Genomic DNA, 15,115 nt, shown 5'->3' on the forward strand with positions numbered 1-15,115 from the left:
TCAGGTTCATGGGTTTGAGCCTCAGGTTGAGCAAAAAAGATTCCCGAATTGCAGGGAGTTGCACTAGATGATCCTTGGAGTCCCTTCCAACTGACTGATTCTATGGTTCGGTCATAAGGCAGCTTAACCTATGGTCAAGGATGATGGGAACTGTAGTCCAACAACATGTGAGGACCCAAAGTTGAAGCAGACTCATTGGCTGTATCCTCCGCAGGCTAGACCCTCTAAAGCAAGCATCCCCAACTTGGCCCTCCAGATGTTTCGGGACTACAGTTCCCAAGCTAACAGGACCAGTGGTCAGGGGTGATGGGAATTGTAGTCCAACAACATCTGAAGGGCTGAGTTTGGGGATGCCTGCTCTAAAGATACAGCAGTATCTCTTAGGGACAAACTTTGGTTAATGCAGGAAAATGCAAGTGTTTTATACCAGTTGCTAATTTCTTGGTTCAACGAACGGTAACAATGTTTGCTATTTATGTTTGCCTAGAGTTCATCATAAAGGCTACAGTCTTTGGCTTGTTGGGAAAACATTATGAAGAATCTGCTTGAAAAGTTGTTCATTCTCTTCCTCAGTAGTCTGCTTGGCGCTTTTCTTCTTCAGACGCTCTATAGTTGGCAGACAGAAATAAGAGGTAAGAGTGAGGATTGCCAGATATTTAAACAGCAGGATATTGGATGGTTATGCTTAGTTTTGTTGTTCTGATTTTCTATTACATGGTTTAAATTTTCCTATAGAATGGCAGGATAACAATGTTGAAAATGGATCAAAACTCTTAATAGTAAGTAAGTAAATTTTTATTTATACCCCACCTTCCCCGGCCAAGACCGGGCTCAGGGCGGCTAACATCAGATATCAAATACATTAAAACACAACCAAACAATTGATTAAAATACAGCTTAAAAATTAGAATCAGGATAAAATTAAATGACTGCCCATGAATTACAACCTTAGGAGTCGGGAACCTAAAGTATTCATCAGGGCCAGCTATCCATGTTGGTCCCACATGAACCGATAAAAGGGCCACAGAGGTAACTTACTGGGTCCCATGGGGGGGGGTCAAACTGAGCCCAGACTGAAGGCAAGGCAGAACAGCTCCGTCTTGCAGGCCCTGCAGAAGGATATCAAGTCCCTCAGGGCCCTGGTCTCCTGTGATAGAGCGTTCCACCAGGCTGGGGCCAAAGCTGAAAAGGCCTTGGTTGAGGCCAGTTTAACCTCCTCAAGGCCCTCCTTGAGTTACTGATTTTCACTCCCTGGTCATGGTGTCAAAGGTCACATTTCCCTTCTGTAGATCCTGAAGAAGATTGGCTGAGAAGGCAACGAGATCGCAAAGCCTCTTTGGACACCATCTGCCAGAAAGATACTTTCTCAAAAGGAAAACCAAACCCTCAAGTTGCGAATCAGATCTTTGTAGACGAGCGTCACAACTTTATCTACTGTGAAGTGCCAAAGGTGGGCTGTTCCAACTGGAAAAAAATTATTCTCCTCCTCACACTCAACCTGAGCAGGGATGTCTTAGAAGTAGATCATGATAGAGTCCACAGAACACATCTCTTAAGGAGGTTAAGTTCTTACCCTTCTGATCAGCAAGTGAAACTTCTGAACAGCAGCATTAAAGTGATGTTCACTAGGCATCCTCTAGAGAGATTGGTTTCCGCTTACAGAGACAAGCTCTTGCACTTTGAGCCTTTTTACGTCTCTGTGGCAAAAAGGATCAAGACCTTGTTCAGGGGAAACCCAAACTCCACCGATCCAGTGACTTTCGAGGAATTTGTAAACTTTGTTTTGAAACACGCCCCCAAGGATTTGGACATACACTGGAAGCCAATGTTTATGCTCTGTGATCCCTGCAACATTCACTATGACATTTTGGGGAAGTACGAGACACTGGGAGAAGATGCTGACCATGTTCTCAGGAGAATTGGAGCACCAGATGATCTCCAGTATCCAGATTTTAAGAAGTACGGTACAGAGAAGAGGACCAACAACAATATCACTCTGAACCACTTCAGCAAACTGAGTAAGGACCAAGTGCAGAAGCTCAAGGACCTTTACTCAATTGATTTCTCTTCCTTTAATTATTCTTTTCATTTTTAAAACAAAACTTTGCTGTAAGATTCAATCGCAGTTCCCTTCTCTGGGTTCTCTGGTCTCCTGTCTGCTAGACAACAGGAAGTCCCTCTGGTGGCTGGCACCCTGTCTCTGGAAAATCCCTCTTTAGGGAGGCTGATCTGGCATTTTCATTGTTATAACATATGTGCTGAACTAGGAGCCTACCGAATCAGACTACTAGTGCATCTTGCTCAGCAATGCTGACACCAACTAGCATGTATTCTCCAGTGCTTTAGGGCACTACCAGGCCACCTGTTTCTTGAGCATTCATCCTGATTGAATTGCAGGGCACTTAGATAACGCTGGCTATTGGATGAGTGTTCGTTCCGATTTGTTCCTGGGGATGTTAGATGATGTTGCATCAAAGCAGGTGTCACCCCACAATGCATTTCTAGTGCATTTTCCTGGCACTGCCTTTATTGCAAAAAGTCCAGCCTTTGGGGGAAACAGGTTTGTTACACAAGGCATCCCAATCGACTATAATCTCACAATCTGAATTTGCCGGTGGGTGACTGAACCCCCATGCAAAGAATGTGACAGTCTGGAAGTGCCCTGAAGACAGGGTTTTTTCCTAGCCCTCCCTAGAGATACCTGGGACCTTCTGAATACAAAGCAGGTACTTTATTAGTGAGCTACAGCCCTACTTCAGAGTCTATTCAATTGGTCTGCAGATGACAGCAAATGAACACATTTAAAGTGCATTCACCCCCTCAAAGAACTCTGGGCACTCTAGTTTGTTAAGTGTTGCTGGGAATTGGAACTCTATGAGTAGAAAGTACAGTGCCCAGAATACTTTGAGGGAAAGAACGTGCTTTGAATATGCTTTAAAGGTATAGTACATACACAGCCCAGAAAAGCATTTATAAATGATGATGAGTAGAGGCTAATCTTAAGTCTATTTCATAACATTATTTCCTCATTCCTCCTCTCTAATATGAAAACCACATTCTAAACACACCATGTTTGTTCCACCAACTTGTTATGGTTATGTCAGATTTAAAATTGAGGTGGATTTGACAGAAAATATCTATAGGTATGTAGGAATACATAAATACACACACAAGAGAGAGAGAGAGAGAGAGAGAGAGAGAGAGAGAGAGAGAGAGAGAATGCTACTCAGGATCTAAGTGAATTTTCATTTTGATATATTTTGATGTATATTCTGCCACAGGAAATCATTCTCTTTCTTATTTTTTAATAATTTTTAATTAGTTTTCAATTACGATCCAATAATAGCCTCATTACAACAATACCAGTTTATAATACAATTACAAATACCAATCGTTCAACTACTGAACTATATAATTTATATAAAGTGCCCCCCGCCCCGTGCTAGAGTTGATGGTTGATGGTTTTCTTCATTCCTGCTTTCCAAAATCATACTAATTTCAATTACATTCCAGTCATCATAATAATAATCACATTATGCAACAACTGCAATGAATGTTGACACATTAAATGATTTATAAAGCTACAAGTGAGGCACTCAAACTATAACCTTGTTCTTCCTGTGTGTGGCAATTATTCTGTCCATGGTGTTTCTTCTTGTTCTCGTAAAATATTACGTGTCTTTTCCCCGGTTGTTGCTGTTATCCATCATGCCTTGGGCGGAGCTGATAATGTTGTTCCAGAAATTTCTCCCTCACTCTGTCCCGTGTTTCATTGTTTTGCAACTTTAACAACAGCAGCAAAAGTCACTCTGTCCCAATAAATAACCTGTTTTTGCCATTTTTACTCTCAGTCAGGGAAGATGAGTGGTCTGTCAAACTGCAGATGACTCAGTAATGAACCTTATCAGTTCCTTAGCAAGTTCACATACTTCTTTCATGCTTCCATCCAACTTAAGATAAATGAGCAAATATACTTCCAATTAAATTAAATTCCAAGTCCTTTTAGTGTTATTCAGTTCACTCTGTAAATAATAGAGGATGGGGAAGAGTCAGCTCTAAGTTTCCATCATAAATCTTTTGCAAAATAGAGCTTCCCTCCATTTCCCCCCTTTTTTTACACACATAGTTCTGTTTAATGTTATATTCAATATCTATAATCCTTCTTCTATCCTCGCTTGTACAGATATAATTTGAACTAACATTCATAGGAGGGTTGCTGAATCATAAATGTAGAGCAGAAAACTTTATATAAAGAAACCATAGGCTCCCCCCCGTCTTTTACACCGAATGAAGTATTTGGTTCTGTTCCGCAGTTTATTATCTCATCTTTTCTAGCATGCACTTGTACTTTAGTCCAATTAAGTTCTTAATGGCATCGTAGGAGGGTTTTTGGCGGGCAAAGTGCTTTTACACTCAGCGCCTCCTCACCCCCCCCCCATTCCATGCTGGAGCGAAGGCCAGGTATTAAGACAAACTGTCCCTAGGGGGAATTTGCAAGGATAATTACCCTCAGTCATCCTTGTTTTTCCTTCACCAACAATCTCCTGCTATCATGGGAGCTGCCTCCATTAAGTCAGTCCAGAACCAGAACGCCAGGAAATCATTCTCATGATGGAAAAAACACTGTGTTCGAACCAGTCTCCAAACTTATAGAAATGACAATATTCCCTTTGGAATGTTTAATAGACAATTGACTATAGAAAACAAAGAGTAACTGCTATGATCATACATTTTAGAATAAACCAGTGTCCAGCAATGGGAAACAAAGAAACTTGCCACTGATATTTGGAACTAGGATTGCCCGATCCTCTCAGATATCAGGAAAATTATCAATATGACCATAACTAGAGATCTATGGCATTTTGGGCTTTAGTATGCTGTGTATTTATTGTACATCAGGCAACAGCAAAGCACCCCAGAATTAATTGCTAGATACTGCTCTTTCATTTAAAGTTTTTCTAAATTTCAACAGCACCACCCGATGGTAGCTTTGATTCTTGCAGGATTAACTTTAAATGTGAGTGATCTGTTCCATTCCATTTCTGCAAGATTCCCTTTCTCAAGGTAAGGTCTTCTGTACATTGTGTCCCATCTCTACCTACTATCTGATCACGTTTATAAAGTTATCAACAAGTGGAATGGACAGGTTTGTGAGCTGTTTTTCATGTAGTATAGCTAGCCGTTGTATAATCTGACTTCATGGTGAATGCTCACCCCAGTTATTCTTACAGTGGCATTTTTCATTTCTGTGCTAGATAAATCCATGCTGTTTGAAAAAGAAATCCTACCTGCCTTAGGCCTTGCAATTCCAGATGCTATCTGGAATAAGTGGAGCTCGCTTGAGGGAGATAATTTAAGAGTGGGGTGGAAGCAGAGCATCTTTACACCTATTTTTATCATCCATTCTTTTCATCAGCACTTGACTCTCCTATGCAGATTAAGTGATTGAAATATACTACCAAATATGAGCTGAGTGTCTCTCTGATGTTTCATGTTGCCAAGCAACACTTTATCTAATATGATGTGCTCAAGGAAATAACCATCCTCAAACTGAAAGGAGAAGCATTTCCCTTCAGCCAGGTCCTCCAGGTGTTTCCACAGCTTTCCACCCTTGAAAATAAGAATCATGACCTAAGGAAACTCTGAACAATAAAATGCAATAAAATCACACGCTTCTGTTTGTCTGTGAGGTGATTTTCACATGTTTCTCTTTCTTGTGGCAACCACCTAAAAATCTGCTCAGCAGGGCTAGGGGAGTTGGAATGAAGGATTTTATGGGAATGAGGGAATTGGCTAAAATAGTTGTCTTCCTCCATATCCAGTTGCCAAAATCTCCAGCGGATTGAAGCCCTTTCTGTTCTGTGGTGAGTAGAAGCTGATTCAAAGTCCAGGTAATACACACAGAGAGCCTTTCGAGCTTAATTGTTTGAGGTGAGGAGCGCGGCCCGAAAGATTTCAGCTGGGCCAGTGAACCCTTCCTTCCGCCTTCATTTTCTGTCCTCAGTATCAGCCGCTAGAGGTCAGTCTCCCCTTGAAACAGAGAAAGTTGCCTTAGAACGTAAGCACCCCAGGTGAGACCAAAGGCTCAACTAGTCCAGTTGCATCTTCTCACAGGGGCCAACCAGATGAATGTGGGAAGCCTGCAAGGTGGACCTCAGAGCAACAACATTCTCCCCACATATGGTTCAGTTTCAGCCCAGGCTTCATGATCCGTTCAGACAGGGGAGAAATCATATCAGTACTCAGATTGTGGAAAGAGCTTCATTAGCAAGGCACATCTCACCCCACATGAAATAATTCACACAGGGTTGAAAAACCATTCGAATGCTTAGAATGTGGAACGAGCTTCAATCATAAGACCAGTCTGACCTCACGTACAAAAAAATCCATACGGGAGGGAAACCATCAAAAGCAAGTCTAGAGTGAGAGACCAGGGTGATGTCTCGAGGAACTTGTTGTGAGACTTTTATGGGTGAGCTGAGAGTTTGTTTGGAGCCTGGACAAGATCCTGGAGGTGGCGAGGGTAGGTCAGAAGGAAAATGAAATGATATTGATTTATATCAATTAATAACATTGCATTAATGTAATTTGTATATGTAATTGTGCATTTGTATTTTGTTTTTGTTGTCCATTGATGCTTCTGTTTTTTGTACACATTTTAGATATATATTTTTATATATTAAGTGGTATAGCAATTAAATAGTAATAGCAATAATTCCCAGAGAGGCACACTGTCTCTAGCACTGGAGGTTACATAGCTATTATGATTAAGATTGATAGCTTTACCCTCCATAAATTTACCTAGTCCTCATTTGACACTGTTGGTAGCAATCACTATATTTTGTGGGAGCAAATTCCACATTTCAACTCTGGAATGTGTAAATACTGACTCTTGTCTGCCCCAAATCGTTCAACAATCAGCTTCATTTGATGTCCATGTTCCAGCAGTACAGTGGTATCTCGGGTTAAGTACTTAATTTGTTCCAGAGGTCCGTACTTAACCTGAAACTGTTCTTAACCTGAAGCACCACTTTAGCTAATGGGGCCTCCTGCTGCTGCTGCGCAACCGCTGTACGATTTCTGTTCTCATCCTGAAGCAAAGTTCTTAATCTGAAGCACTATTTCTGGGTTAGAGGAGTCTGTAACCTGAAGCGTATGTAACCTGAAGCGTATGTAACCCGAGGTACCACTGCATTAGAAAAAAAATTCTCTATTCACTTTCTCCACACCATTCCTAATTTTTATATCTCATGACCCCTTTTACTCACCCTTTCTCTAAACTTTCCTCATAGAAGAGTTCCTTCAACCCCTCCATCATTTTGGTTGTCCTTTGGGGGAATCTTCCCCAGCTCTACAATATCCTTTCTGAGGTGAGGCAACAAGAACTGTACACAGTACTCCAAGTGTGGTCACACAGCCAATTTGTATGATGGCACCATGATATTGGCAGCTTCATCTCCAAACCCCTTTCCACTGCACACCTTTGAGCGATTCACTCTGACCCCAAGGTCTCATTCCTGGTCACTCGCTACCAGTTCAGACCCTCATGAACACAAGCAGTTGGTCCCTTACCTTTCCCGCCCCGACCTGGCCACAGTGATCCATGCGACGGTCATCTCCAGGCTTGACTACTGTAATTCGCTCTATGCGGGGCTGCCCTTGAAGCTGTCCCAGAAACTCCAGCGGGTACAGAATGCTGCAGCAAGGCTCCTCACGGGGTCTCTGCCATGGCAGCATATTCACCCAGTGCTTTTCAAGCTGCACTGGCTCCCGGTGGAGTACAGGGTCAGATTTAAGGTGCTGCTTTTGACCTTTAAAGCCCTTCACGGCCTAGGACCCTCGTACCTACGGGACCGCCTCTCCTGGTATGCCCCACGGAGAGCCTCAAGGTCCATAAATAACAACACCCTAGTGGTCCCAGGCCCTAAAGAAGTTAGATTGGCTTCAACCAGAGCCAGGGCCTTTTCAACTCTGGCTCCGGCCTGGTGGAACGCTCTGCCTCACGAGACCAGAGCCCTGCGGGATCTGATTTCTTTCCGCAGGGCCTCTAAGACAGAGTTGTTCCGCCTGGCCTTTGGCTTGGAGCCAATTTGATTCCCTCCCTCTCTCTCTCTCTCTCTCTCTCTTCCCCCCCCCCTTTCTTTTCCTTCTCCTCCTGCGATGAGGCTACATTTTAATATTTTAATGTTCCATTATTTTAATGTTGTATTTTATTTTTGTTTTTAAGTTGTAACCATTCATCTTGTTTTTATTATTGCTTGTAAGCCGCTCTGAGCCCGGCCTTGGCTGGGGAGGGCGGGGTATAAATAAAAAAATATTATTATTATTATTATTATTATTATTATTATTATTATTATTATTATTTAGAATATGTGAGATATTTTCATTTTCTATTTTTATTATGGAGGAATATCCAGTCATGTGGGACCTAACATGATTAGTGTCAGTGTTTAGAGTTTTTTTCAAAAGACTGACTGTCATCTTGAAACTGGGAACCCATGGGACAAGGAACAGATATAGTACAGGCAACCCTTTATTTGTGTGTGCTCAGCACATGCAAAACGACTGGCATGTGCACTGTTTTCGACCCCAAAACGGGGTGGGCTTACACACACCACACCGATGCGTGTGGTTCGTTGAAACACAACCCCCTTGCAAATGGGGGAGTTGCCTGTACTCCTTTCCCATCTCCACATTACTGAATTACAGTTGTACCTTGGAAGTTGAATGGAATCCATTCTGGAAGTAAGTTCGACTTCCAAAACGTTCAGAAATCAAAGCTCAGCTTCTGATTGGCTGCAGGAAGCTCCTGCAGCCAATCAGAAGCCATGGAAGCCCCACCGGATATTCGGGTTCCAAAGAATGTGTGCAAACCGGAACACTCATTTATGAGTTTCAGGCGTTCAGGAACCAAAATGTCCGAGTACCAAGGCATTTGGGATCCAAGGTACGACTGTACTAATAATCTGTCCTTTGGGAAAATAAAGTACAGTGGTACCTCAGATTACATACACTTCAGGTTACATATGCTTCAGGTTACAGACTCCGCTAACCCAGAAATAGTACCTCAGGTTAAGAACCTTGCTTCAGGATGAGAACAGAAATTGTGCTCCGGCGGCACAGTGGCAGTGGGAGACCCCATTAGCTAAAGTGGTGCTTCAGGTTAAGAACAGTTTCAGGTTAAGAACAGACCTCCGGAACGAATTAAGTACTTAACCCGAGGTACCACTGTACCACTGTAATTCATTTGGGAGTAATGATTCCATGGACACAAAACCATCCACTACTGGTCCACTGGGCAGCCAGGCTTTTGTTGAGTGGGGTATGACGCTGACGCTGCAAAGTTTATATATATACAGAGTGCAAAGAAATGCATGGAATCCACCTCATAGGTCTCTAGGATATACAGAGTCATACTTCACCCATAGTATAATGCTGGGTATTTCACTCGTAAATAACAATAATAACAAAATGGACAACTATGTTTTCAAATTCCTGATTGCATAAAAATATGTATGAACTACCACATACACAGGTTCCCACCTCTAGAAGAACCATGATCAATTAAATTATATTCCAAATTTTCTTAAGGGATGTGTAATAACATCCCATAATATGCAAAACAGTAAATATGTGGTAGGGGCATGCAGTCACAAGGTTTGCCTTGTATCTGTGTCCACAGTGTTTTGAAACAACCCAATCCGTTTCAGATCTGCTCTGCGCTGTTCTGTTTCAATTTGTTACTCAGGTATAAAACTGATCTGTTAAGTCTGAAGTTTTATTTTAACACACACCCCTCAAAAAATGGCTATACTAATCTTTTTTTCTCAGACCAAAGAGCCACCCCACCCCTGGAGTGAATTAAACCTGAGAAATTTCAGGCAGATCTGTACAAAGGTTTTTGTGTAGGTAACGTTTATATATATATATATATATATATGCAGGTTTTGGTGTCCTCGGGTGTCTTCCCGTGTAAAAGTTGGGGTGTCTAGGCGACGTTTCGACGAGGTCTCACTCGTCAACTTTTACACGGGAAGACACCCGAGGACACCAAAACCTGCATTCCTGTACCCGTGAAAATCTACGAAAGCATATATATATATATATATATATATATATATATATATATATATGCTTTCGTAGATTTTCACGGGTACAGGAATGCAGGTTTTGGTGTCCTCGGGTGTCTTCCCGTGTAAAAGTTGGGGTGTCTAGGCGACGTTTCGACGAGGTCTCACTCGTCATCTTCAGGCTGGTGCTTTCGGCTTCTTGTTACTGGAACAGAGCAGGATCTCAGTGTTTGAGTTCCTATAAATACTGTTGAGGGGGTGTGATGTATAGCCTCCAATGTTCTGGGCAGAGAGGAAGTTCCCAGGCTAGTGTGCCTTTTCTTCTTTTGTTCCTTAATTACTTGAGGGATATCTTGAGTGATTTCTTGAGTGATATCCTGAGTACCACTTAGGATATCACTCAAGAAATCACTCAAGATATCCCTCAAGTAATTAAGGAACAAAAGAAGAAAAGGCACACTAGCCTGGGAACTTCCTCTCTGCCCAGAACATTGGAGGCTATACATCACACCCCCTCAACAGTATTTATAGGAACTCAAACACTGAGATCCTGCTCTGTTCCAGTAACAAGAAGCCGAAAGCACCAGCCTGAAGATGACGAGTGAGACCTCGTCGAAACGTCGCCTAGACACCCCAACTTTTACACGGGAAGACACCCGAGGACACCAAAACCTGCATATATATATATATATATATATATATATATATATATATATATATCCTCTAACGTTTTTATTTTCTGCCAGAATGGGTTGGAAACTGCAGGTATGCTTGCCCTTCTGGGGAGATGAAACCTGCTAAAATCCCCAAAGATGGGTGCATCGCTTCCCCTGCAATAAAAATAAAACACACACCCCCTCTTCTAGTGGTGCAATCAGTTTAAAAACTGGGGTCATGAGGAAGATGTCCCTGGGTAAGAAATCTGCCAAATTTCAGACAAACAAGTCCAGCACCTATCATGTAAATTGTTTTTAACGTTGTTATAAACAACTAGAAAAGCCAAGTTTTTTTTCACACCACCCTTCCTTTCCCGGAAATACCCTCCTCAAGGGAAAAACAGAGAGAGAAGTGATGAACATATGGCCATATTTTCAATGTGGCTTATGGAGGCTTTGCATTTCTGTTCTTTAATCAAAAGGGTATGTTCAAAGAGTGAAAAACAACACCCCCTGCCAACCTGCTACCACCCTGCAACAAAGTACTTGTGGATACATTTCTTTTCGCCATTTAGTTAAATTATAAGGAATTTCCCTGCTAGAAATAAAAAGCTATGATATATGAAAATCCAGCAGTAAAGTAATTACCTAGAATGATACATTACAACCGCCAGGAAGAAAACTGAAAACCCAAGTATGTAGGAGTGCATATGACAGCATCTCTGAGAACTGGCAGGAAAACAGGAGTTTTCATCCTGATTTTAGTCTCATCCCCATCTTGATTCAAGACATGTCAAGCAATGGATCATCTCTCTGTGCCTCCGTGGACACTTCAGAAAAATAGCAGAAGTGCTTGTTCAGTTGCTTAATCGTGCATGAGGGCCCGCAGCCCTTCTGTGACAGATTCCATTAAGATATAATTCACCGTCATCTATGATTTCAGAGAAATTTAGAGAAAGGCCATTTTGGAGGCTTCATTCATAAATACTGTATGAACAAAAACCTTCAAGGTGAAAGTTCTTAACACTTCCTCTTGCGTTCATGGGATGTTTCCCTATTTCTTTAAAAACCTACCTTGGGTGTAATGTTGCGTTGCAAGACTCTACGAGCTCTCTGCTGTCCTACTGTTAACTAGGGCAAACTGGTTATGCTATATTCACATGAAAAACAAAGCTAGCATTTGTATTGCAGCTGAATCGCCCAGGCAACTTCCAAAACATTGCAACTTAATTTGTTCCCTCTTTGTTACTCTGTCCCCAAGCCCATAACTAGCTCAGTGCTAGCTTCTCTCTCATCCATCTGTTGTCCTGTGCCAGCCAGGACAAAGATTTGTGTGTCAATATGGGGATTTGTAAAATGAACAACTCAGCAACGATTGCAGGACACAGTTTAGGGCAAGAGATAACTTATAGCAAAAGATAGCAGCTTTCGGTGTATAAAGTCTGCTTACCAAATGGACATCACATCAGACTTAAGGATATTTCAGCAGCAAGTGAATGATGCTCAATTATATATGTAAATTAATGAAGAGCGATGAAGATGCTTCGCAAAAGACATGTGCACGATCACCAAAGTACTTGAAAATCCAGCTCTAGTTCCACTTTGACTATTGGTGGGAGGGGGTGGCGATGCCATTGCACTCCATTTTACTGAAATGTGCAGCAGAGCTATGGAAACAAATCAGGTGCTGATTTAACAACACTTCAAAGAGCCTGATTAAATGGCTGTTCATTATTCAGCACATGCAGCCATACAGATACCATGGGAGTGATGATTCCTGTGAACTGCATGAGCCCCTAGCTGCACGCTCGCATGTGTGCATTCATGGCACAATTACACATCACTGTGATCTGAGGACAGATCATTATCTATGCCAGACTTCACTAACCTGGTGTCCTTCACGTGCTGTTGGACTCCAAGTTCCATCAGCCAGCATGGCCAATAGTCAGGACTGATGGGAGATGCAGTCCATAACATACATTAGACTGGGGAAGGATGAGGCAGGCTTCCTTTCCTCCTTGTTCCCTTTTCTCTGGAGCAATTGGAGAATGTACCCTACAGGTAGGCTTGCTGTCCCCACAGAAAGACCAAGGGCCATGCCTGCCTGCTTGAGATCACAGAAAAGGAATTCTCAGTACAAATGGCGGTGCCCACAAAACATGGGGAAGTGCATACGTGGACAGATATTTTTTTCTCATTTTGTCTTTGAAATATACTCAGAGCTCAGCGTGAATTTCATGCTCTTTATTTAGCTCATAGTAGCAATGAATGAAACTTTTCCCCAAACATCTAGCTTTACATACATTATTTACACAATGGGCCCCACGTGATTGGCTAATTCCGGGCTGCTCCTGTAGGCCAATCAGGTTGCGGATTCACCTCCTCCAGAAGCCTGATTGGCTGCTCCTGCAAGCCAATCAGGTCGCTGATTAACTTCCACCTGGAGCTGGATTGGGTGGCTCCTGCAGACCAACCAGACTGCTGCATTCTGGATCCTATTGTTCTAGGATTCAGCTCAATACAGTGGTACCTTGGGTTACAGACGCTTCAGGTTACAGACTCTGCTAACCCAAAAATAGTACCTCGGGTTAAGAACTTTGCTTCAGGATGAGAACAGAAATCATGCTCTGTTGGTGCGGCGGCAGCAGGAGGCCCCATTAGCTAAAGTGGTGCTTCAGGTTAAGAACATTTTCAGGTTAAGAATGGACCTCCAGAATGAATTAAGTTCTTAACCCAAGGTACCACTGTACATAACACCACCTCATTCTTTCTTTGACTTCTTCAGAGACAGCTTTCTCCATTAACCATACCATGCTATCATCATCAGAGGGCTAGGAAGAATACAAGCCAAGTGGAACTGTCACTTGGGTCTCATGAGTTTCCTTGTAATCTTAAGAGAATCATGCATGTTGTTTGGACACAGACGTTGTCGAAACTTGCAGAAGTGAATCTGGAGACAAACTGATTTAATAAAAATGTGTGTGGGTGTTCCGTGGGGGGGGGGGAGTTTTTCTGCCTCCTCTACTGTTTAATAGGTCATAGGTTGTGTAAGAATGCATGTACCACTTCATGAACCACTGTAAAGATTATCCTTGCTAGTTTAAAATCCTGTTTTTAGGGAACCTTTCCTCTGTCGAACGCTGCATTCCCATAAGGACGATCTGTAGGGAGCCGGAGCCAGAATCCTGCAGGGCCATCCGTTCCTCTTTCGGCCATTCCATTTTCTTTCTCGGCTTCTTTCTCTACATCTGAGACAGCTGCCCTGCCCTGCATTCCTTTCTGGCAACTTAGGTGGGTTGGGCCAGAGGCAAAAGGAGACAGAGCAATGGGAATGTAAATTTTACTTCTGTATGGTAGGCAGTTGCTACACACTCACATACCTATTTCTATCCAGGAAAGCAATAGGCATTATGAGAGTTCAAGGACAAACTCTAGCCAGGCAAAAACTCAAAAAGAGTGCAGAGCAGAGCTGTCATGGAGGGGGCCTGGGAAGACGGCATGTGTGACCTGACTGAGGCCTGCATTTGGCTCCTGGGCTGGAGGTTCCTGACCCCTGCTCTAGCTACAAGTCTGAAGCTGCTCTAGCTACAAGTCTAGCTACAAGTTCATCCCCCCATCGTCTCACTGCTCCATTTATTTTAGCCAACCATTCCTATCTCCCCCTTCCCCCCGCTTTCCTCATCCACATATAATTAACTTGAGGGCCACATGTGCTTCCTAGGATGCAAGTTCCTTACCCCTTCTTTCAAAGGCGGACTTTCTGGTCACATTCAGATGAGCAAATCTAGACTTAATAAGTCGATATGTGTGCAACCTTGCACATGTAGTTGCTTCATTCTTTCCTTAGTGTGAGCGACTGAACAAACCAGGGAGATGTAGTTAACCATTGTTTCCTGTTACATCCCAAAACTATGGTTAATGGCTTTTGAGCAAACTAGGATAATAATAATAATAATAATAATAATAATAATAATAATAATTTATTATTTATACCCCGCCCATCTGGCTGGGCCTCCCCAGCCACTTTGGGCGGCTTCCATAGAAACCAAAAATACAGTAAAATATCACACGTTAAAAACTTCCCTGAACAGGGCTGCCTTAAGATGTCTTCTGAATATCAGGTTGTTGTTTATCGCTTTGACATCTGCTGGAAGGGCGTTCCACAGGGCGGGCGCCACTACCGAGAAGGCCCTCTGCCTGGTTCCCTGCTGCTTTGCTTCTCGCAATGAGGGAACCACCAGAAGGCCCTCGGCACTGGACCTCAGCGTCCGGGCAGAATGATGGGGGTGGAGACGCTCCTTCAGGTATACTGGGCCGAGGCCGTTTAGGGCTTTAAAGGTCAGCACCAACACTTTGAATTGTGCTCAGAAACGTACTGGGAGCCAGTGT

The 15,115-nt window shown here is 42.8% G+C and overlaps 1 protein-coding gene across 1 annotated transcript; it reads left to right on the forward strand.

Moving 5' to 3' along the window:
• Positions 1 to 532: 532 nt before the first annotated feature.
• LOC309354047 (carbohydrate sulfotransferase 8-like) lies at positions 533 to 2,323 on the forward strand (the record flags this gene model as incomplete). The annotated part of the gene is made up of 2 exons (XM_081883753.1): positions 533 to 632; positions 1,290 to 2,323. The coding sequence occupies 2 exons, from the start codon at positions 533 to 535 to the stop codon at positions 2,093 to 2,095; spliced, it is 906 nt and encodes a 301-aa protein (XP_081739879.1). The 3' UTR covers positions 2,096 to 2,323.
• Between the last annotated feature and the right edge of the window lie 12,792 nt (positions 2,324 to 15,115).

This window comes from Podarcis melisellensis, assembly GCF_964234715.1.
Source record: "Podarcis melisellensis genome assembly, chromosome: 1".
In the NCBI taxonomy this organism is placed as follows: domain Eukaryota; kingdom Metazoa; phylum Chordata; class Lepidosauria; order Squamata; family Lacertidae; genus Podarcis; species Podarcis melisellensis.